Genomic DNA, 24,684 nt, shown 5'->3' on the forward strand with positions numbered 1-24,684 from the left:
ACAATATTAATCTTGTATTACTGTGGTTTTATAACATTTCAAATAATGGTATTATGATCTAATAATCAGATTCAGTATTGTGCACTACAAGTAATTCATTTGTAAAATTAGTGATAAAAGTGATTATTGTGGATGCAATGCATTATAAAACAGAATTATAGATAAAATAAACGCAGATAAAAAGCACATTTACTTCAATCATGATGAATGATTCTGATGATATGAATGATGATATGAATCTGCTCTATATAATTTAATCTAGTGAGTGTTCACTTACTTGTATGTCCAGCATTTCATCATGAGGTTGTACATCTCTTCTGGGCAGTCGAGCGGCGCCGACATTCTCTGTCCATTCTCAATCATCTGGATGACTTCATTTCCTTTCATACCCTTCAGACAATATGGAATAAACAACGCAATTACTTTCAAACACCAGCTCATGTCTGATGGTTAAATGGATTAATCTGCAGCTTGAGATTTAGACAACATTCAGTATAGCTCGATATTTATGGGACACTAATAAACCCACATACTATACAGTGCAAGAGTACAGTAAACGTATCAGCGTATTATTATGAACTAACAAAGTTCAGTTCTTTTGCAGAATTTATTAATCAATTTTAATGTTAATTTATACATAATAACACTTTTTCAAGTTTCAACGCTCATTAATTAACAAAGAATAATAATACGTTTTTAAATGTACATTAACATAGATTTATACAGTAAATGCTTTTTATTGTTATTTCATGATACCTAAAGCATTAGCTAATGTTAATGAATTGAACCTTATTGTAAAAAGTTTTATAAAAGAAGTTAGGTTTATGGAAGATTATTTAGATTTCTATAAAACAACCTAAATTTTGATGGACTTAATAGGGTCATTTGTACAGAGCCCCGAACATAACGTGTGAAAAGAATATGTATATCGTGGCCACGAATTAACAATTACGTCAACACATTTTACTAATTTGTCCCCTTGTTTTAGGTAAATTGTGCACACAATATAATAATTAGTTCCTTTGTCTTAGTAAATCATGGCCATGTTGAAATAATTTGTAAAACGAGAGAACACATTATTAAATCGTTTGCCAGAACATATATATTTGTCTGCATATCATGTGTGGGGCTCGTACATCTGCTCAGATTTTTTTTATTTTCAAACCAAAAAGCCACTGTTTTCACGTTGATTCAAAGTAATAAATAGTATAGTATACTTTATTGTCCCCTAGGGGAAATTTGTCATGGACTCAAAGTGCGTGGTGCAAAGTAGTAGCTGCCATTACAAGCAATAATACACATAGTAAAACAAATACCAGCTAAAGACGTACATGTAGACTACACACACACTCATGACACATCTAATGAAAATCTAAAAAAAATAAAATAAATGAGAATAAAAAACAAACATACAATACTAAAACAACAAGCAGAACACCAAGTTATTGCACACTTCTCATTCCTCCTCGTACAATCTAAAAATTTTGATTTAAAATTTTGACGGAGTTGGGTATAAAAGAATATTTGTAACGGTTCAATTTGGTTTTTGGAATTCTGAACCTTCTGCCAGAAGGCAAGAGCTCGTACTCCGCATGAAGGATGTGGGACGGGTCAGACAGAACTCTCCGCGCCTGCCTGAGTACAGACTGCTCATAGATGGACTGAAGGGAGAGCTTTTCAGTCCTCCCCATCACCTTCATAGCAGTCTGTACCAGGCGCTGCAACTTTGATTTAGACTGTGTGGAGAGATTGCCAAACCATGCCGTCATCCCATACCTGATGACACTCTCCATCACTGCCTGATAAAATAAAAACATAATCTTCTGACTGACACCAAACACCCTCAGTCTGCGTAAAAAATACAGCCTTTGCTGTAAAGCAAATGCAGATATACCATGCAAAAACTAAAGGAGATCAAATAAAATAATCACTGTTTTTGTCACTAAATGAACACCAGGAAGAATTTATTTATTTTCAGCCATTAAAAGCATTGTGATAGTCAGGCGTTGTGATATATGATCATATAAAAAAGTGAGCATTGTGGATTGGGTGGGTGATGGATGCGTGGGTGGGTGGATGGATGGATACATGGGTGGGTGGATGGATGGATGCATGGGTGGGTGGATGGATGGATACATGGGTGGGTGGGTGAGTAGATGGATGCATGGATGGGTGGAGGGATAAATGGATGAGTGGATAGGTGGGTGGGTGGATGAATTCATGAATGGATGGATGGATACATGGCTGGGTGGATGGATGCATGGGTGGGTTGATGGACGGATGGGCAGATGGATAGAGGATGGATTGATGAGTGGATGGATGGGTGGATAGATGGATGGATGGATGGATGGATGGATAGATGCATGGATGGGTTGATGGATAGGTGGATGGATACATGGATGGGTGGGTGGGTGGGAGGATGACTGAATATATTTGTGGATGGATAGAAACATGGGTGGATAGATGGATGCATGCATGGATGGATGGGTGGATGGATGCATGGATGGGTTGATGGATGGATGGGTGGATGGATACATGGATGAGTGGATGGATTGGTGGATGGATGAAGGGATGGATACTTGGGTGGATAGATGGATGCATGCATGGATGGATGGATGGATGGATGGGTGGGTGGGTGGGTGGGTGGATGGATGATGGATGGATGCATGGATGGATGGGTGGATGGATGGGTGGATGGATGGATACATGGATGGGTTGATGGATGGATGGGTGGATGGATACATGGATGAGTGGATGGATTGGTGGATGGATGAAGGGATGGATGGATACTTGGGTGGGTGGGTGGATGACTGAGTATATTTGTGGATGGATAGATACATGGGTGGATAGATGGATGCATGCATGGATGGATGGATGGATGGATGGGTGGGTGGGTGGATGGATGATGGATGGATGCATGGATGGATGGGTGGATGGATGGATGCATGGATGGGTTGATGGATGGATGGGTGGATGGATGAAGGGATGGATGGATACTTGGGTGGGTGGGTGGATGACTGAGTATATTTGTGGATGGATAGATACATGGGTGGATAGATGGATGCATGCATGCATGGATGGATGCATGAGTGGATGGATTGGTGGATAGATGAAGGGATGGATGGATACTTGGGTGGGTGGATGGAAGAAACTGCTTATGGAACTTCGCACCTTGTACGGTTTCTGTCCGTAAGAATACGCCTCCCACATCAGGACCCCGAAGCTCCACACGTCGCTCTTCGAAGAGAACCTCAGGAAGTTCATGCACTCAGGAGCGTACCATTTCAGCGGCCATTTACCATGACCTTTGGCCTAGAGGAGCAGGGAACACAGTGGTCAGTGTGCTTAAACACTCATTCTGCTGCAAGAACATCAACACTACGGCTTTTGTCAGGGGGCGTTAAAAGCGATGCCGTTCTTAGTTGGAAAAACATGTACGTAACATGTAACGTTCATAAATAAAAGGTGACATTCTGTCACATTCAGTCATACTTATGAAGGGCACTGTGATTAGTATACCTTGTAATAGTTCTGATCTTCTGTCAGGGCTTTAGAGAGTCCGAAGTCGCTGATCTTGGCGTAATGCTGAGTGACTAGAAGCACGTTCCTGGCCGCGAGATCTCTGTGAACAAAGTTGTGCTCTTCCAGGTACTTCATTCCCATAGAGACCTGATGAACCAGCTCTGTGATGTTCTTTATAGAGATGTGTCTGAAAACAGAAGGGAAATCTATGAAGATATTTTTGGTGCGAAACTACTGAATGCCTGTGACAGTGGAATTTGTAGTTGTTGAGAATAGCCACACATGTGCATCAGTAAATTTGATGGGAAATGATTTAAGAGTTGCAAACTTTTTTATCTTCCACAAACACAACATAACAGTTACACCTTCACAAATCCTTCATTGCAGGTGCACAAATCCTATTCTACAAATCACAAATTAAGAAACTCGTACGCTTACATGTTTGCTACAGTTGCTTCAGTGAATATGGTGCAAAACGTATTTACACACCTGCATCAAAACATGTGATGATGAACACAGAGAAATTTAGCTCATTAGCAAATCAGTATGTGAATTCATCCAATGAGAGCTGCACACTTGTAGAATATTTTCTCACAAATGTCTTGTATATTTTTCTAGCACAAAGTACATAACTACAGCTGCTTGAATCTGCTGCGACGAATCTCAAACACTGTTTTTCGCTTTCAAGTGACAAGTTTCACGCGCTCTACCTTTTGCATGAAGTGCACCGTGAAATGTGGTGCAAAAGTCAGTTGTGCATCTGAAGAGGCAGTGGGCGGAGCCCACATTAATATTCATGAGTTTCCCAGGCAAACGCACAACCGGCGCTGCGCCATAGAATGTCGCTGAATAGGTTCACGCCCACTTTTGGGGGAAAACAAAGTAGACTCCCCATAGACAAAATAACAGCAAAAACCAACGTCTGTACACAGCCGACAGGTGTAAATAACTTAAGAAATCACTTACAAGTGTCTTACCTGGACATTTACTTGTACCTAATCGATACACCAGGTAAGCCCCTGAATGATTTTATTTCGTTTTTTAAAGTAAAAAACCTTAATGTATATATTATGAATTTATGATGATGATGACAGGTAACATTAGCCTGGGCAAGTTGATAACGGGCATAAAAAAATGTATCTTTTTTTTGATGCTCTATGGCAGGCAGGGTGGACATATAATTACTTGACATGTTTTATATAAATGATTTCATAAGTTATTTACACCTATCGGCTGTGTACGGACGTTGGTTTTTGCCGTTATTTTGTATTAAAGTCTATGTAGAGTCAAACAAATATAGTTTGTTTCCCCCAAAAGGGGGCGGGGACAAAATTGACAGTTAAGTTCCCGGATGTGCCATTGCTTGGAACGGCATTCAAGTTCATACTCCTCGTTTCTCAGCAGGTTAAATGGATTATTTCAAAAAAGGTAAATATAGTTTACGCGAACTTGTTACAACTACAATTGTTTATCGTTTCGTTAAGTTCATAGTGTGTTCATTGCTGGCATTCGCATCATGTAGGCCTATATAAAGTACAGCAAACTCCAACTCGTCTTATAAATGGCATCTTGCGAAGCTTTTTTAACTGTAGATTTAAAAAGTGCTAACTTAAAATACAATTGTGTATAATTTCATAAAGTTCATAATGTTTTTATTAGTTTGCACATTTTGTGCATTCATTAATGACTAATGGTGTGTTCACGTGCTATGGTTTTTAAAAGTCCACAAGTTTGCAACTCTTGAAACATTTCTCTCTGTGACTTCAAATTTACTGATACACATGTGTGGCTATATTCTCTACAACTACAAATATCAGTGTCACAGGCATTCAGTAGTTTTGGACTAAAAATATCTTCATAGAAATCAATTCAATTTTAGGCTTCTATGTAAATAGTGACACTGCTACTATTGCTTATGACCTATGTTGCTGTCTGGGATGGCACAGTTTTTTGCGGTCACATGACTTCAGTAGACTTGCAATATCGTGCACAGTTTGTATGGTATTTTTATGGTGCATTTTTAAAAATGATGCCATGCTCTCTGTGGTCACTCTAAACCGTTGTTGTGTTGAAAAGAGTTTTGTGAGCAGTTGTTTAATATAAATACAATCTTGTGACCATGCAATATTGTGAATATACAGGGGTTGGACAAAATAACATTCATTATTATAGAGATTAATATTATTTTTGTAGGCTATAGTTAAAAAAAAAAAAACATTGTGATTATCCTTTATCATTTTGTTGTTTATATTCTCTAGTCCATCCATGCAGTGTAAGTGCTTTCCAGCTACGCCGAATGTGAAACGGGACTTGTCAGACGTCCAAAAAGCAACAATGGATTTCAATAGTCTTAATGATTATTAGGCTACTGTGTGTACACATGGCAAGACTTCATTTGCAAGAAGAAAACTGAACGTGTATGACAGGGACCATCAAATGCTGTAAAATAAGTTCTAGGTCTAATGGTAGCTATAATCATAGCTTTTTGCAAATAAGCTGATTATTTTATTTGAAAATATTCACACATTCGCTCTTATTTGTATATAATATGTCACAAATGCAAAACGTCTTTAGTTTCACCACATTCAGTTGCGCATTACACCAATCATCTATTAAACGTTTAGCTTACACTTTCCCACGCACTCTTGCCCTGCTAAAACTGTCATGCTGTATCTCACACCCGCCCTCTGTGAACACTAAGCTTTCTCTTTAATCTGATTGATCATCTCTATCATTTTGACATTGGCGAGTTACTGTAGACCGCTGAGGCAGACCAGCCTAAAAATTGTACTTTTAAAACTTTTTGGTCATCGTAACAACAAACGCATGCATGAGTAACAGCGTAATGCAGTGCAGCGGAGCAGACATCAGCCTCTCATCTGTCCTGAAACATACTTGTTCTTCTGTAGGAACTTGTGCAGCGGCCCCAGCTCCGCGAGCTCCATGACCAGCATGAGATTCTCCGCCTCACAGATGCCGATCATGCGGACGATGTAGGGGTTATCTAGCTGCTGCATGACGTTAGCTTCCCGCAGCATCTCATCCTTCACCGCCGCGTTATCATCATCGTTTTTCAGGATCTTCACAGCAACAACCTTCTGCGTTCTGGAGGAAGAGATACACATTTGAAAATGAACACACAGTATATTGCGTTTGCGTGGGTTTTACATGTACAGGCTATTTCAGGAGATCTGTAGCAGCGCCTAAACTTTGGCACAGTTTGCTTAAACATATTAGAGACGCTACTACTGTGCAGGGTTTTAAAGGACAAACGAAAACACATCTGCTTTCAATGGCTTTTAATCAGTGACAATTTTATTATATGTGTTGCCTATGTGATGCTTTTTCTCTGTGTGATATTGTAAAGCACATTGGTCAACTTGTGTTGTTTAAATTGTGCTGTATATATACTGTAGATAAAGTTGCTATTGCTATTACAGTGCAAATGTGTCTGTAAATGCCAAGAGAGATTCAGAGCTTCATATCAATGTAATAATGGTAGTTAGCGTTGGAAAACTTAATACTTGTGGTTGGGAAAATGTTAGGAAATTTGTAATTGTGATAAAGTTTTAAAAAACTTTGCTTTTACAAAATTAGCTATTTCTTTCTAAATTAACGGAGAGTTCCGTAATTTATGAGACTTTTGCTACTTTTGTGTGCTTATATTATCAAAGTATCAAAAATGCGGTCGGGGAAAGAGTTAAGAACAAGGACGTGACATCAGGTTTTGTTTTGTTCATTAATTAATGAAGCCACACTAAACAGAACCGCTATATATTCTCTCATACTTGTACAATACTATTGGATTTTGTTTTGGAGACTTGGCTCGGTTTATTGTAAATGGAAAAAGAGTTGATTTCAACACATTTACCATCGTCCGCTTTTAAGTTTCTTGATTTTTCACTAAAATGTCGTCAAACTCAGGGCTTAAAGACAATTTTTGCACCAGTAAAATGATCTTTCAGTTAAATAACAAATTGGTATTGACCTTTATTGATCTTCAAGGTCAAAATTTGAATGTATGAATTTAGTTTTTATGCATTTTGTGTGTTGTTGATGAATATCAATACATGACGAAACACACTTGTGCAACCAAACCGTGTTTCCCATTATGCTTTGTGTCAAGAAATGACCTTCAGTAGTGGCCAAAAGTGACGTCTAGTGGGGATATTCGTTTTTAATGACCCTAGAAGTTTGATTAAAACCCTACAAGTTAAACCATTTAAAGGCTAATTTTTTGAAACAATTTTTTTTACAAATATGAGAGAAGAACAGTTTTTATAACTAAGCCAAAAAAAAAAGCTCACATAAATGTATACATTGACTACAACATAATAAGTTACCAATATTTAGTTAGTTAGTTCTTATTTTCTTTGTATGGCAGCCTGATAACTAAAGTCTGTCAAATTATAATTATCACCAATAAAGCAACACACTCCAAGCACAACACATTTTTTTATGTTGTGGTGAAGATGTCAGTTTAGGACTTCACTTTTGGCCTCAACTATAGATAAAGCATGTCTTTGATAAGAGATGAAAAAAAAGAAATTGTCCAGCAAGTTTCATTTATGACCAAAATCACTTGAATGCAAACATAGTTTTAGTTATGTTAATTCTAAACTTATCTACAAAACACTATTTAAATTAGGTAAATTGCAGAAAGTTTTAAAATACAAACCCTTTCCAGAATGTTTGAGAAATATCAATAAAACACTACCATACAAGTCCTATAATAAACATAAAACGGCAACGTTGGATGCATGTTAATTGCGTAGTTGCTAATACAGTATTGTATTGTTTGTTTTTTGATTGAAGTAAAAAGAAAATTCAGGTTTTTACAATACAATAAATAATACTTTTGGATCCAATTTTTAAAAGCAAGAAAAAGGACTTATAAGATCTAAGATAAAAGTTTGTTTGATTGACTGATTTTTTGGGCATCAGATTTGAACCTTAAAATACTAATTTAAAACAATCCACATGAGATTTGAATGAGTTTTCTGTGTGAATTTGGTTGACTAACTTTTTCATCTGGTAGACCCCTCTTAGGACAGTGCCAAAGTTTCCTGATCCCAGCTCTCCATCTTCCAGTGTAAGGTCGCTCCGGTTCACGGTAGTGGATCGCAGCTCTTCAGGATCTGCATAGGGACTTTCATACACCTGTGTGTCCATTGGCATAGCCTCTAAGAAAACACAGAGCACAGAGATTAGGATTACAAGAACTACATCAGGCTCGGGTTCACACTGCCAGTCGAAAGTTTGAACACACCTGCTCATTCTTGATCATTAAAACTATGAAAATCAAACAAATCAAAGTATGATTACAGTTCAGCTGCATCATGGGATGTTTTTAAAATAGTGAGCCTGACATATCTTTTCCTTCACCGTCTACTTTACTTACATCCATTAAGAAATCCATATATAGGCACATATCAGTCCAAAAGGAAAGCCTTTAGATTAAAAGAGTCAGGTGTGCAAGCTTTGACTGCAAGTGTAAATGTTGAAGCAAAACTAAGTAAACAAACCTTTGCCGAAGATATTAGGATTAGGAAGTTCACCCCTGCCGTTTGCTCTAATGTTATAAGGATTTTCAACCTGACCCTACAAGCACACAACACAATTACAATTACGAAAATACACAAATCCATACAGAAAAAGCGGAGAGGACACAGGCATGTTATCTGAAATGCCTGCATGCATCAATGGAAAAGAAGGACAGGTTCAAACCAAACTTTCCTGTGTTCTTCATGGCACCTTAAATCAGAATTAAAGGCAGAATTACATTTACTGAGATGTTTCAATGGTGCAGTAAGTGAATGGCAGTTCATATGATGTGGTCAGTGTCCATGAAGAAGAGGAGAACCTTCTTCCAAAAGGTCAAAAAGCCAACACATAGTGTATAAATTAAAAAAAGAAACAACACAAGAAAAGAGATCTCTTGCAGATAGGATTGATAATTATATGATTTATATCATTAAAAAGGAGTGATAGAAAAGGAGAATGGAAATATGGATGTACTGTATGGTTAGGGTAATTCAACTGTTAGAAGCTTGAAAAGCATCTAGATAATTTTTAACACAAATGATTGTCATCTCTTCCAAAAAAAAAAACATTGCCTTTGTTCCAAACACTGAGCAACTTGTGAGTAATTTCAACTCCTTTGACTAATTTCAGTGCCGGAGGAGGTGTCTCAAAAGGGAGATCAATCATGCGACCTCCCTTTTAGACCTGTTTAGATTCCACATCTGGGCCTTGTGGAATCCACGTGTGCCAGATCTGGGCCGGATCTGCTCCGACACAAGGTTGCTAATCATATTAAAGTAATTAATATGAAAAATGCAAAGGTCAGTAACAATGTAGAAGTCTTAGTCGTCACTTTTAATCAATTTAATGCATCCTTGTTGAATAAAAGTAATAATAACAATTTTGAATAAATAAAAAAATGTACTGCCCCAAATTTTCAAACGATAACGTCATTTTAAAACGTTTTCTCAGATGGATGTTAGAGCCAAATAACCCCCCCCCCCCCCCCCCCAATTATTTTTAAATATTCTGTAATAAATAGTCTAAATACTGTAACCATCCTTGCCAATGAAGCTTAGAATGTAAATAATTTTCTATTTTTGTTTTATTGTTGAAGAATGATTTAAAGGGGTGGTAAAATGCCATTTTCACAAGATGTAAAATAAATCTCTGATGTCCCCAGTGTGTGTGTGTGAAGTTTTAGCACAAAATACCCCACAGATATTTTATATACAGTAGCATTTATATGGCAAAAATGCACAGTTTTGTGCCTGGCCCTTTAAATGCAAATGAGCTGCTGCAGAGGGCAGGGTTTCAAGAGCTCTGTGTGTTAGCAGCAGACACACTAAAATGACAGAAACTGTTCTCCCTTTAATGTTAAAATGGAGTCAATCAAAAAATGGAGAGACTCAAGAAGAAGTGACAACATGTAGAATACAACAAGATGTCTCTGAATGGTTAGTTGATGAATTTATGTTGCTGTTGTGGAGTTTACTATCTCCAATTAGCATATTCTGTCATGTAATCTAAAAAAATCACTCATATAGGAACTGTTGTGAGATGCACACAGAGTGACTTTCTATTGCATGTGAAAAGATGGATGCTAACTTTTCCTCTTTTCAACATCGACTGAGTGTTCCCGAGGGTGGGGTTTATGTACATTTTAGGGTTGGTGATGTCACTAACCCTGGAGAAATGTCATGTAGTCCCTACCAGCCGTTTGTTGCAGTCCTTTTCTTTAAAAGCAAATATCTTCCTTTGCTTTGAACTTTTAGCGTTATAACTGTGATAATGTTGTTTATGCTCAAACAGCATTATTACACACTAACTTAAGTTAGAAAAGTGAAATCATACTTTACCACCCCTTTAAGTTTTTAAATCTGGACAGGTAAAACATCTTAAACTCGTCTAGCTGGTCTACTGAACCCCACTAAAATCAGCAAAGACCATCAAACCAGTGTAAATGTTGTATATAATATAAACAATTATTAATATTAAAGTATTATAAACACTTTTAACTACAGAGAAATAAAAGGGAATATAATGTGCCCTGATTTATCCACCTTATTTTGCATCAAGGAAATATGGATGTACAACACTTCCGATTCATTCATTAGCTGCAATATATTTTGATATGAATTAAAATATCATGATAACAAATAAAAGTTTACAACATTAAGCAGCATAACGGACTGTTTCTGTACAGCTACAAATATCTGGAAGCAAACGACACCGGAAGCCTTGCTTATTCAAGTTATAAATGGACACGTCCATCGTCTTGCGTTCAAAATAAGGTGGACAGGCAATCAAGGGGAAATGAGGTGAAATGGACAGAACGAAAACTGTGTAAAAGGCAACTATTCTTTTAATCGAACAGAGAGTAAATGTATGGAAGCTTGTTTCCGCCACTGAATAAAAAAAATTAAAAAAATAATTGTGACTTTTTATCTCACAATTCTGACTTTTTTTCTAACAATTGCGAGTTTATATCTCGCAATTTTGACTTTATTTATCAGAATTGCGAGATAAAAAGTCAGAATTGCGCGATAGAAAGTCAGAATTGCGTGATAAAAAGTCAAAATTGCTAGACATAAAGTCACAATTGCGTATTATAAAGTCAGAATTGCGAGATATAATGTCAGAATTGCGAGATATAAAGTCAGAATTGCGAGATATAACGTCAGAATTGCGAGATATAAAGTCAGAATTGCGAGATATAAAGTCAGAATTGCGAGATATAAAGTCAGAATTGCGAGATATAAAGTCAGAATTGCGAGATATAAAGTCAGAATTGCGAGATATAAAGTCAGAATTGCGAGATATAACGTCAGAATTGCGAGATATAAAGTCAGAATTGCGAGATATAACGTCAGAATTGCGAGATATATCGTCAGAATTGCGAGATATAAAGTCAGAATTGCGAGATATAACGTCAGAATTGCGAGATATAAAGTCAGAATTGCGAGATATAAAGTCAGAATTGCGAGATATAAAGTCAGAATTGCGAGATATAACGTCAGAATTGCGAGATATATCGTCAGAATTGCGAGATATAAAGTCAGAATTGTGAGATATAAAGTCAGAATTGCGAGATATAACGTCAGAATTGCGAGATATAAAGTCAGAATTGCGAGATATAAAGTCAGAATTGCGAGATATAAAGTCAGAACTGCGAGACATAACGTCAGAATTGCGAGATATAAAGTCAGAATTGCGAGATATAACGTCAGAATTGCGAGATATAACGTCAGAATTGCGAGATATAAAGTCAGAATTGCGAGATATAAAGTCAGAATTGCGAGATATAACGCCAGAATTGCGAGATATAAAGTCAGAATTGCGAGATATAAAGTCAGAATTGCGAGATATAACGCCAGAATTGCGAGATATAAAGTCAGAATTGCGAGATATAACGTCAGAATTGCGAGAAATAAAGTCAGAATTGCGAGATATAACGTCAGAATTGCGAGATATATCGTCAGAATTGCGAGAAATAAAGTCAGAATTGCGAGATATAAAGTCAGAATTGCGAGATATAAAGTCAGAATTGCGAGAAATAAAGTCAGAATTGCGAGATATAACGTCAGAATTGCGAGAAATAAAGTCAGAATTGCGAGATATAAAGTCAGAATTGCGAGATATAACGTCAGAATTGCGAGAAATAAAGTCAGAATTGCGAGATATAACGTCAGAATTGCGAGATATATCGTCAGAATTGCGAGATATAAAGTCAGAATTGCGAGATATAAAGTCAGAATTGCGAGATATAACGTCAGAATTGCGAGATATAAAGTCAGAATTGCGAGATATAAAGTCAGAATTGCGAGATACAGTATAACGTCAGAATTGCGAGATATAAAGTCAGAATTGGGTGATATAAAGTCGCAATTCTGAGAAAAAAAAGACAGAAGTGCGACTTTTTATCTCACAATTCTGACTTTTTTCTCACAATTGCGAGTTTACATCTCGCAATTCTGACTTTATAACACATAATTGCAAGTTTATATGTCGAAATTCTGACATCTTTTCTCAGAATTGTGAGATTTAAACTCGCAATTGCGAGTAATTAGGCCAATTCTAAGGGGAAAAAAAGAATAACTTTTTCCCCCTCAGAATAGTTTATATCTTACAATTCTGACGTTATATCTCGCAATTCTGACTTTATATCTCGCAATTCTGACTTTATATCTCACAATTCTGACTTTATATCTCGCAATTCTGACTTTATATCTCGCAATTCTGACTTTATATCTCACAAATCTGACTTTCTATCTCGCAATTCTGACTTTATATCTCGCAATTCTGACTTTATATCTCACAAATCTGACTTTCTATCTCGCAATTCTGACTTTATATCTCGCAATTCTGACTTTATATCTCGCAATTCTGACTTTATATCTCACAAATCTGACTTTCTATCTCGCAATTCTGAGAAATAATTTCCGAATTGCGAGAAGTAAACTTGCAATTGTGATAAAAAAGTCAGAATTGTGAGATAAAAAGTCACAATTATCTTTTATATTTTTCATTCAATGGCGGAAACAAGCTTCCATATAAATGCATCCGTATTTATACGGATGAAAAGAGTGAATGTGAGTTATTGCTGGTGATTGGATGTGATGTACAGTGAATGGAGGAAGAGATCAGAGAGGGTGTAGGGCGTCCCACAGGCAAAGTTAGAAGCAAAAACCACACGCAAGCAGACGGGGGTCCTACCACTGCCAGTGGGGGATAAGGAGGACGACAGGGGGGTGTTAATGCACCTTTTTTTGGCCAGGTTTGGGGAAGGAGTATGATTTGATTCTGGAGAGTATTCCACCTGTGGCACCTTGCTAGAAACCACAATTTTAAAGAGCATAAGGTTATTTTATCCTACACTATTTGATGCTTATATTTAATGCTTTACATCTGTGACCCATTAGTATTGTGTCAAACATTACAACAACAAAGCTAAACGCACAAAAAATGAGTTTCTTCAATAAATAAATGTCCATTCAATGTTCATTCAGTAGCATTCACATTTCCAGTGGCCAATGTGTTAAATGGACTGGTACAGTCTAGGCAGTGGTTCTCAGCAGGCTTTGCTTCAGGACCTAGATATTAGACTTGATGAAATTTTAAAAAGTATTACATAAACTGTCTAAACCCAAATTAATGAGCATGCCGTAAGCTGAATGAATAAGAAAAATGTTCATTTACCATGGCTTCTAAATACCTCTTGAACTTCAGTGGTTTCATGCTCTTGGCAGCCAATAATTTGCAGAACAGAAACAAATTGTTGTCAGGACATGTCATGTTTATCTCTAATGTGCTCAATCATGCATAATCCGCATATTTTTTTTGGAAATTGCTTATGTTTTTGAGGATGTTTGAGATATTTCAAGTCAGACTATATGGAGCCACTATAAGGACACACGATGAGGGAAAAAATCTGATCGGAGGAAATATTTCCCTCGCAAAACTTTTGCGTTCCACAAAGAAATGTTGTATTTCCTTTTAGAAAGTCTCAAATGTGTCCGAGCCTCAGAGTTAGATGCAGACAGCATGATTCCTCATTCTGGGCTGGAGGATTCTTAGGGCTTTTAGATCCAGAGGTAGCAGAGAGCGGGAGAAACAGGGTATCATCGCCCATCTCAAACTCAGCTTCCGCCAACTTGACCTGTGAGCTTGCAAACGAACGCACAGTTTCTTGGAGGAACGCATAACTAATGCAAGAGGATGCAAATTTCTCAGAGGAATGCAAAGGTTTTTCTTTCCTGGATTAATGCAAAACTTTTTGAGAACAAACTCAATCTTTCTTGGATGAAAACGAAACTTTTGCATACAAATGCAAAGTTTTCTCTTAAAGGGATACTCCACTTTTTTTTGGAAATAGGCTCGTTTTACCACTCCCCCAGAGTTGAACAGTTGAGTTTTACCATTTTTTAATCCATTCAGCCCATTTTCTGATATTTAGAAGAATATCAGTAACCAGACAGTTTCTGGTCTCATTGACTTCCATAGTAGGAAAAAATATACTATGGAAGTCAATGAGACCAGAAACTGTCTGGTTGCGGATATTCTTTTAAATATCAGAAAATCGAATGAATACATCCGAAAATGGTAAAACCCAACGGTTTAACTCTGGGGGAGTGGTAAAATGAGCCTATTTCCCAAAAAAGTGGAGTATCCCTTTAAATGCAAAACTTTTGTGAGAAAATTCAGCACACAACCATTGTGCATTTTGCATTGTCTTTCCCTATTGTCTGTGGCACCATTTTTGTGACACGACCCAACTAAATTAATAACTTTTTTTAACCATCACTGAACTTTTTCTTCTAGAAACAAACTTGGTTGCATTATTTTCCTGTTGTCTCTGTAAAGCTGCTTTTGAAACAATCTCTATTGTAAAAAGCGCTGTATACATACAGTAAATGTGACTTGACCATTTGAGAACCACTTTTTTTTATTCACACAAGCAATAACTTGCATCATTTTAAATGATTGAGCAAATAAAAAGTTTAATTTCCTTAATTATTTGTGTGTGAAACAAAGAACAATTGTTTGTGGATATTTAAACCAGTACAATAGTCCTCCGAGTGGTTCATATTGTCAACATGTCAGTGCATTTTAATGTACATGTTCACGTAAACTCTGTTCTAACACATTCTGACCGTGTGTTTGTTGTAGTTGTGAAAGTACTCACCAGTGAATGATGCGACGGCCTCGGGCAGGACTCGGTTAGCACTCGGAGAAGGCCGTCAGGCTTGTACGAATAGTGTTCTACCAGCTATAATACATTGCACATCGATGTCAAATTCTGGGCATCATCACAGTCACAATGTTTCAGCATATCGTTACAGTACATAGTTTATGCATCATTTGACAAACAATCATCTACCTAACACCAAGTGTACTTTCCTTTCATGTTTTGCTTCTTCACATGCTCTCGATCAGCACATTTGAAACGCTACACAGTAACGCAGGGATGTGACGCATCTCCAAAATCAAGCAATTTCTATATTAAAATACATTTTTAATGCACACCCACCTCACTCGAACCATGCAGCGCTCTTCTAATCACAAAGTGATAGATGTTTGTCAAGGCTAGTTAATGGCTTGTCTGTAGCTTTGCTAAAGCTTTGATGCAGTGCATCATGTACAGCCACGCAACCCTTTAGCCCAACCAGGAAATCCAAATATAACACGTCATTTGCCCTGTTGGTCAACATTTTCAAGACAATTGTCTACCTCTACAAGACTGGGTTACACTTTATTCTGATGGTCTACTTTAGACTCTCTACTGACTACAAGTAACTTTACAACTACATGTCAACTTACTCTACTAACGCGCCTAACCTGACAGCCTACTAATCATCTAATGAGAGTTAGTTGACCTGTTAGAAGACATTCAATTTAAAGTCACTTTTGTTTACTTGTAACTAGGGCTGTCAAACGATTAATCACGATTAATCGCATCCAAAATATAAGTTTGTGTTTACATAATATATCTGGGTGCACTGTGTATAATTATTTTATATATATACACACACATGCTTGTATTTATTTAAGAAATATTTCATGTATATACTGCATATAGATTTATATATAATTTATATTATATATAAATATAAATATTTTATATATAAATACTTTTTTTTCTTAAATATACATGTGTGTGTGTGTGTGTGTGTGTATTTATTTATATACAAAATAATTATACACAGTGCACCCACATATTTAATGTAAACACAAACTTTTATTTTGGATGCGATTATTCGCGATTAATCGTTTGACAGCCCTACTTGTAACTTTTCAACTACATGTCAACTAACTCTCAGAGTATTAGTAGACTGTCTGATTAATGTCTGTGAACACTTTATTGTGATGCTCTACTGACTATAAGTAACTTTACAACTACATGTCAACTTAAAATACTAAACCTAACTGTCTACTAATACTTTAATGAGAGTTAGTTGACATGTAGTTGAAAAGTTACAAGTAAAAATAAGGAACTTTCACATCTTTTATCTTTCAGTAACTTTTCACACCTTCTAACATGTCAACTAACTGTCATTAGAGGATTAGTAGGCTGTCAGGTTAGGCGCATTAGTAGAATAAGTTGACATGTAGTTGACAAGTTACTTGTAGTTAGTAGAATATCTAAAGTGGACCATCGAAATAAAGTGCAACCCAATATGGTTTTGTGACAGATTATCCAATAGAAAGTCCTAAACATAAATATATGACTTATTGCTAAATACCCGAGATGATTATTTCCTACACATACTGTATAGACCTCACCGCTCTGAAGTCATTAGCAGGTTTGACGTGTCTCTTGACAGGTTTAATTACCTGCCAAAGTGTGTCGAACTTCTTCCCATCAGGAATGGAGAGTTTGCCAGCCCTGTCCTTATCAATGCGATAGTGCATGACTTGGTTATTATGCAGGAGACACAGAGCATAGGACACGTTTCTGCCATCGTTTTCTCTCTGTCTAATTCTGTCAGGAGGAGAGAAAAGTACACTGTATATGTCAAGCAGAAGATAAGACAGCTCTTGCAGTAAAACCTCTGATTATACACACATCAACACTAGATGGAGCTGTAGATGTTTTTTTTTTTTTAAACATAGATTCGCTATTCAGATTCAGTATGCAGTGGATGTGGCTAAACTAATTTTTTAATCAAAGTGGAAATATAGAAATAAACAATAACACATTTTGATTACTTTTTTTTTGCTTTAGTAAAAACTAGAAAGTTGAAAGCTAATGACAAAGTCTTCACGACGATAAAACCGTATTTGTTTTGTAAATAAACGTTCTTCTTTTTCCATGTTTCTGTAGACTGCGCGCGCGGGCACATGCGCACACACACACACACACACACTATGTTTTAAGATGGTAGCCAGTGATCTATTTAAAGCAGGTGGAGAATGTTCACTGCCTCTCTACCCCCACCCAGCCCTGCTCTTGTTTTCCGCCTCCACACACACACACACACACACACACTGCGTGTTCTTCGGTCACTTCAGGAAGTCCTCTCGAACAGTGTCACAGCGGAAACCACACACTGCCTCTTCTCTGCCTCGCTTTCTTTCACTTCAGAGCAGTGGTGCTGCAGTCCAAACCCGGGCTTCACACATGCAGCCACACATTCAGTCGTCAGATTAATCTAACCTTATACAGTATATCCAAGTTATTTCTTTGCAATACTTTTGAGATTTTAATTGTAAGATTTGTGGTTAACTCAAAATGTTATATAAAATCTTAATCATGATAGGCTACTAAAGAAATAATACATTAAAGCACATGAAAACAGTCATAATTGACTTTAAATGAATGGAAACGCTACATTATTTAGATTCATGTAATGCATGCAACATTATAACAACATACCACTTTTATTTCAGTTTTCCAAGCAAAATTAAATCAAATGCAGTTGGTTGATTGAACAAAAACAGTTACGTTTTTAAGCACTTGGTTTTGTCACGGGGTATGGTGCAGGAGTGCAGGAGGGTAGGCAGAAGGAACGGGAGGAGTCCAGAGGAGTACGAAGATGCGGGTTTTTAATCAAAAATACAGGCAGGGAGACAGGGTAACAGGAGCAAATACCGGGTAACATTAAACATCGACTGACAAAGACAGACTGAAAATGATGGAACTAAATAGACAGAGGAATCAAACTAAATGGAGTGCAAACAGGTGAAAATGATGACGAGCAGACGAGGAACAGGTGGCTGATGAGGGAGTGAGATCAGGAGAGGAAACAAAAGGATCCGGGGAAGCGTGGTGCAGATGACGAGACAAACAGGTGAAGACGAAGACTGTGACATCACTCCCCCCTCCCGGTAGGCGTGACCTCACGCCGTAACATCCGCGGGGAGGGGGGGGTGGGCGCCCTGGAGGCCGTGGAGGACGTGGTCAGGCGCAGGAAGCCCCCCAGGGCGGAGCAGGATGAGGGCGTGGCCAGGATGGAGCAGGATGAGGGCGTGGCCAGGGCGGAGCAGGATGAGGGCGTGGCCAGGGCGGAGCAGGATGAGGGCGTGGCCAGGGCCCTTCGGGTGGCCACGGCGGAGAGAGCCCTTCAGGAGGCCGTGGCGGTGAGAGCCCTTCGGGAGGCCACGGCGGTGAGAGCCCTTCGGGCGGCCACGGCGGTGAGAGCCCTTCGGGAGGCCACGGCGGTGAGAGCCCTTCGGGAGGCCACGGCGGTGAGAGCCCTTCGGGAGGCCACGGCGGTGAGAGCCCTTCGGGAGGCCACGGCGGTGAGAGCCCTTCGGGAGGCCGTGGCTGGGACACTGGGCCCCCCCCCAAAAAATATTTGGGTTGAGGCCCCGGGTGAAGGGCAGATGGGGAGTGGATGGTCTCGGGCTGGACGGTCTGGACGGTCTCGGGCTGGAGGGTCTGGACGGTCTCGGGCCGGACGGTCTGGACGGTCTCTGGCCGGACGGTCTGGCCGGTCTCTGGCCGGACGGTCTGGCCGGTCTCTGGCTGGACGGGCTGGACGGTCTCTGGCTGGACGGGCTGGACGGTCTCTGGCTGGCCGGTCTGGACGGTCTCTGGCTGGACGGTCTGGACGGTCTCTGGCTGGACGGTCTGGACGGTCTCTGGAGGGCTGGACGGAACCAGCAGTGAAGAGCACACAGACTCTGGAGGGCTGGACGGAACCAGCAGTGAAGAGCATATAGTCTCTGGAGAGCTGGACGGAACCAGCAGTGAAGAGCATACAGTCTCTGGGGGGCTGGACGGAACCAGCAGTGAAGAGCTTACAGTCTCTGGTGGGCTGGACGGAACCAGCAGTGAAGAGCTTACAGTCTCTGGTGGGCTGGACGGAACCAGCAGTGAAGAGCTGACAGTCTCTGGTGGGCTGGACGGAACCAGCAGTGAAGAGCTTACAGTCTCTGGTGGGCTGGACGGAACCAGCAGTGAAGAGCTTACAGTCTCTGGTGGGCTGGACGGAACCAGCAGTGACGAGCGTTCAGTCTCTGGATGGCTGGACGGAACCAGCAGCGAAGAGCATACAGTCTCTGGAGAGCTGGACGGAACCAGCAGTGACGAGCATAAAGTCTCTGGAGAGCTGGACGGAACCAGCGGTAAAGAGCATACAATCTCTGGAGAGCTGGACGGAACCAGCGGCGAAGAGCATTCAATCTCTGAAGAGCTGGACGGAACCAGCGGTGAAGAACATTTAGTCTCTGGAGAGCTGGACGGAACCAGCGGTGAAGGGCCTTTAGTCTCTGGAGAGCTGGACGGAACCAGCAGTGAAGAGCTTACAGTCTCTGGTGGGCTGGACGGAACCAGCAGTGACGAGCGTTCAGTCTCTGGATGGCTGGACGGAACCAGCAGTGTAGAGCATTCAAACTCTGGAGAGCTGGACGGGACCAGCGGTGAAGAGCATTTAGTCTCTGGAGAGCTGGACGGAACCAGCGGTGAAGAGCCTTTAGTCTCTGGAGAGCTGGACGGAACCAGCGGTGAAGAGCCTTTAGTCTCTGGAGAGCTGGACGGAACCAGCGGTGAAGGGAGGTTCGGCTCGGGAGGGCTGACGGTGCGCGCAGGCTCGGCAGGGCTGACGGTGAGCGCGGGCTCGGCAGGGCTGACGGTGCGCGCAGGCTCGGCAGGGCTGACGGTGAGCGCGGGCTCGGCAGGGCTGACGGTGAGTGCGGGCTCGGCAGGGCTGACGGTGAGCGCTGACTCGGCTGGGCTGACGGTGACCAGAGAAGATGAGGGTTCAGGGGTTGGAGTGGTGCTGGTGACTTCTTCCACGTAGAATGGGGATTCACAGCACACCAGCACCCACTCCACACAGGCGAGGAAATCATCGGCTGGACCGCTCCCTGGGAGGCGTGCCCGGGTCCGCTCGCTGAGGCTGGCGATGTAGAAAACACACAGCGAGCGGTCCGGGTAGTGGGTGTGGAACGCCAACTCCAGAAAGTCCCTGGTATGGGACTCCAGGGAGCGGTCTTCCTGGTCCAAACAGAGGAGGCTCACCGCTGGAAGGTCCATCACTCTTAGTTAAATCTTGGTCAGTCGATCTGTCACGGGGTATGGTGCAGGAGTGCAGGAGGGTAGGCAGAAGGAACGGGAGGAGTCCAGAGGAGTACGAAGATGCGGGTTTTTAATCAAAAATACAGGCAGGGAGACAGGGTAACAGGAGCAAATACCGGGTAACATTAAACATCGACTGACAAAGACAGACTGAAAATGATGGAACTAAATAGACAGAGGAATCAAACTAAATGGAGTGCAAACAGGTGAAAATGATGACGAGCAGACGAGGAACAGGTGGCTGATGAGGGAGTGAGATCAGGAGAGGAAACAAAAGGATCCGGGGAAGCGTGGTGCAGATGACGAGACAAACAGGTGAAGACGAAGACTGTGACAGGTTTATGTTATACAATACCATTTAAAAGTTTGGGGTCTATTGTATGAAAGAGGTCTGCCACCAAGGCTGCATTTAGTTGATGAAAAATACAGTAAAAACGGCAATTTTGGGAAATATTACCAATTAAAAAAAATTAGATTTTTTTTTTTCAGGTTTCTTTGATGAATAAAAAGTTCAAAAGAGCAGCATTTATTTGAAACATAATAAGCCATGGAAAAGTCTTTACTCTCACTTTTGATCAAGTGAATGCATCTTTGCATGATAAAATGATTATTATTATAATTTAAATCCTGCTCACACTAAAATTTTGAACTATAGAGTAGATCTATACGTATATATCCTATAGCTAGTATTCTGGGTGATTCTTATGTGATGAAATCCAAGATCATTTCTCATTTTTCTTGGATAAGTCATGTAAATAGGACTTACAGGAATTTTCCGTTGACGTGTGAGCTCCGGCGCAGACGCAGCTCCGAGTCCTCGCGGTCGATCTTGCCATGGAACCAGGGCATCTTCTCATGCGCTGTAGTGGAGATGAGCTTCTCCAGCTGAGGTCTCTGGCTGATGATGGCCTGCTCCAGAGCCGAACCCTGACACACAACACACAACTAACTAACTGCTTCTTTTATATCACATAATGTACATTTACGCTTACTTTTTAAATGGGTGATCGGATGCCAATTTCTCTTTTATATGGTATTTGCATATAAATGTGTCTGCAGTGTGTGGACACAATCACCATACAATGGGAAAAATCCATTCAATCCTTTTTTAAAAAACCTCAAAAAGACTAAACACTCTCAATAATCAAGCCGTGTGGATTTTCTGAGCAATATGATGTCATATTGAAAGTGAGCAGTATTATTAAATATAGTATATTACCAAAGTCCTTTTATTACTTTTTTATAAATTGTCTCTGATATTACACATTGGAACGTTGTTGCTGTTCACAGTCAGGGACTATTTTTTTTTCTAGCGGAAGGAAGGCTTTTAGTGATTTTACTTCATAAAAGTTGCACTAATACATATATATTTTTTACTTTAATATTTGTATTGTGTGGAAACCGTTTTATAAAAGCAATAAGGTACTTGAAGCAAGTGCTGTATCGTGAATAGGTGGTTTGCAGTCACGTGATTGTGTTGACGCGAGGAATGATGGAGGGCAAGGAGTGAAGAGCGCAATGGACGAGATGGAGGAAAATCCGTACTGTACTACTTTAGACGCTATTACAAGAGAAATATATAAACAGAAAATCAAAACATATGTTGGACGAGATCCTTACGTTATGAAGAGGACCGATTTTCAACTGAATTGAGAGATTTGCCTGCCATCGAGAGCTGTAACGTTAGATATCAGCAACTAACTCGTCTTACACACATACTTTGACTTTACAAAGTTCGGAAACTGGTACGTTACACAAACAGCCACATAAGTGTATTTAAACACATAAATAATGTAATTATAAGCCACATAAATAATGTATTAACTCACATTTGACGAAGTGATCACTGCACACACACAGGCATTTTCCCATTCGGCTCCTCCCGACCGCAGACGTAGGTTTGCAAGGCATTTTTCCCGGTGTTTTTCTGTCAATTTCTTGTATTTACCCCCTTATGAACAACAACTTTTGGCACACGATAAAAACTCCTCGTGGTTTGATCAATTTGAGCAACCATAAATGACGCAAAACATAGGCATTTTGAGTGTGTTACAGTGCTTCCTAAATATAGAAAATCACTTCCTGCCCTCCATTTGCATTTCGCGCCATGGCAATGCAGTGGCGTGACGTTACGTGAAAACAAGCTATAAGTAACGGCTAAAGGGGTTGCAGGCACTCAGCTTCGCGTCATGACTAACAATGCCCTGCCTTCAGCCATTCATGATACAGCAGCTTCTCCTATTTTATTGCATACGTAAAAAGTGGCGTTATACCACCCCTTTATTGAAAACGGATATAGTTCTAAAAATCGTTCTAAATATAAAATAATAGCAGACTTGAGTTGACACAACAACTATAACGGCACGGTGAAACGATATCGTCGCTGGAATCACTTTCAGAGCGTTTTTCCCCAGCTGATGAACAATAAAAACACTGACAGCCAATCAGAATCCACTCCGCTGTAAAGAACTCAAACATTAAAGTGACAGACAACAAAACTTGAGAGCGCGCTTAAATTAAACAACAATATCATCCGCTGGTGTGGACGATAATAAAGTTATCATTATGTGGTTATACTTGAAACTACGTAATACCAACCTGTAAATTCCAAGTTTGTTTGACATACTGGCGGATGAGCTGCTCTTTGAGGTCTTCAAAGGGACCCACTTTAGGCTCAGTGCCCCGTGGCCGGTTGAAGGGCTTCTTCAGCAGACACACGAGCCCGTCAGACTCCTGCGAGTGGTAGTCGATCACATCTATCGGGGTTCTGTGTGACTTGCCCCCGGCGATGGCGTACATGTCGTTGAGCTCCCTCTCGATGGTGTAGTGGTAGAGCTGGCGGCCGTAGGACACGGAGAGCGCGTACCCGCCGAGGAAGCTGCGGCTCTGGCGGAGCAGGAACAGCCCGTCGCCCGCGCCGCCCTGGCGCAGGTACTCCTCCGCCTCCTCGCGCGTGATGTTGCCGAAGAAGTACGGCAGCGCCTGCACCTTGTCCACCATGACTGCGAAAGCCTAGGATCGCTAATGACCTGCGAAAGGACAATGTGTAGATTGTAGATCATTATTTTTTTTGTGAAAAATCATTGAGGCTTCAATCACACACACACACCCACTGTACACATTTAAACAGGCTACAATCTAGATTAAACCCTGTGACGATAATCCCAGCCTTATGGATGCAATTTCACCCCAAAATGAAAACTCTGTGAGTAATTTCTCTCCCTCTCCCTTGTTCCAACCCCGTAAGACTTTCGTTCATCTTCAGAACACAAATGAAGATATTTTTGATGAAAACTGAGAGCTGTCTCACTCCTTAATGGGCTTCTAATGGATCGAAACTGGCAGGCCCAGAAAAGTTAAAGACATCTTTAAAATAGTCAAAGTGACTACCGTGGCTCAATCTTGAGTTTATCAAGCGACGAGAATACTTTTTGTGTGCAAAAATAAAAAAACCCAATAACTATTGTCCGAAGCTGGTTATGTGTGTGATGCGTGTGACATACAGTACAAGAAGCGCTGCACAGTGCCCGTTCTCATCCTTTAGCGTCACATAGAATGCTATGACAAAACGGCGCTATACTACGCACATGGCACCCTTTTCGTTAATATAACACGCG

General features: G+C 40.1%; 1 protein-coding gene across 4 annotated transcripts in view; it reads right to left on the bottom strand.

Moving 5' to 3' along the window:
- The window catches only part of syk (spleen tyrosine kinase), a 45,594-nt gene that overhangs the window by 2,732 nt on the left and 18,178 nt on the right, over positions 1-24,684 (bottom strand). For 2 of the 4 annotated variants that reach the window (XM_089126547.1, XM_089126546.1), the window contains exons 2-13: positions 23,666-24,096; positions 21,834-21,994; positions 17,380-17,527; positions 15,731-15,814; positions 14,245-14,286; positions 13,809-13,877; positions 9,048-9,123; positions 8,546-8,705; positions 6,418-6,627; positions 3,520-3,709; positions 3,172-3,312; positions 278-390 (exon numbers count right to left, since the gene is read on the bottom strand). In XM_089126547.1, coding sequence (XP_088982673.1) covers positions 278-390; positions 3,172-3,312; positions 3,520-3,709; positions 6,418-6,627; positions 8,546-8,705; positions 9,048-9,123; positions 13,809-13,877; positions 14,245-14,286; positions 15,731-15,814; positions 17,380-17,527; positions 21,834-21,994; positions 23,666-24,067 — 1,796 coding nt within the window. In that variant the 5' untranslated portion in view covers positions 24,068-24,096. The remainder of the gene's footprint in view (positions 1-277; positions 391-3,171; positions 3,313-3,519; positions 3,710-6,417; positions 6,628-8,545; positions 8,706-9,047; positions 9,124-13,808; positions 13,878-14,244; positions 14,287-15,730; positions 15,815-17,379; positions 17,528-21,833; positions 21,995-23,665; positions 24,097-24,684) is intronic. The other 2 variants (XM_039676012.2, XM_039676014.2) reach the window with 2 other exon arrangements.

Source organism: Pimephales promelas, chromosome 23 (assembly GCF_988280905.1).
Source record: "Pimephales promelas chromosome 23, fPimPro1.hap1.1, whole genome shotgun sequence".
Lineage (NCBI taxonomy): Eukaryota > Metazoa > Chordata > Actinopteri > Cypriniformes > Leuciscidae > Pimephales > Pimephales promelas.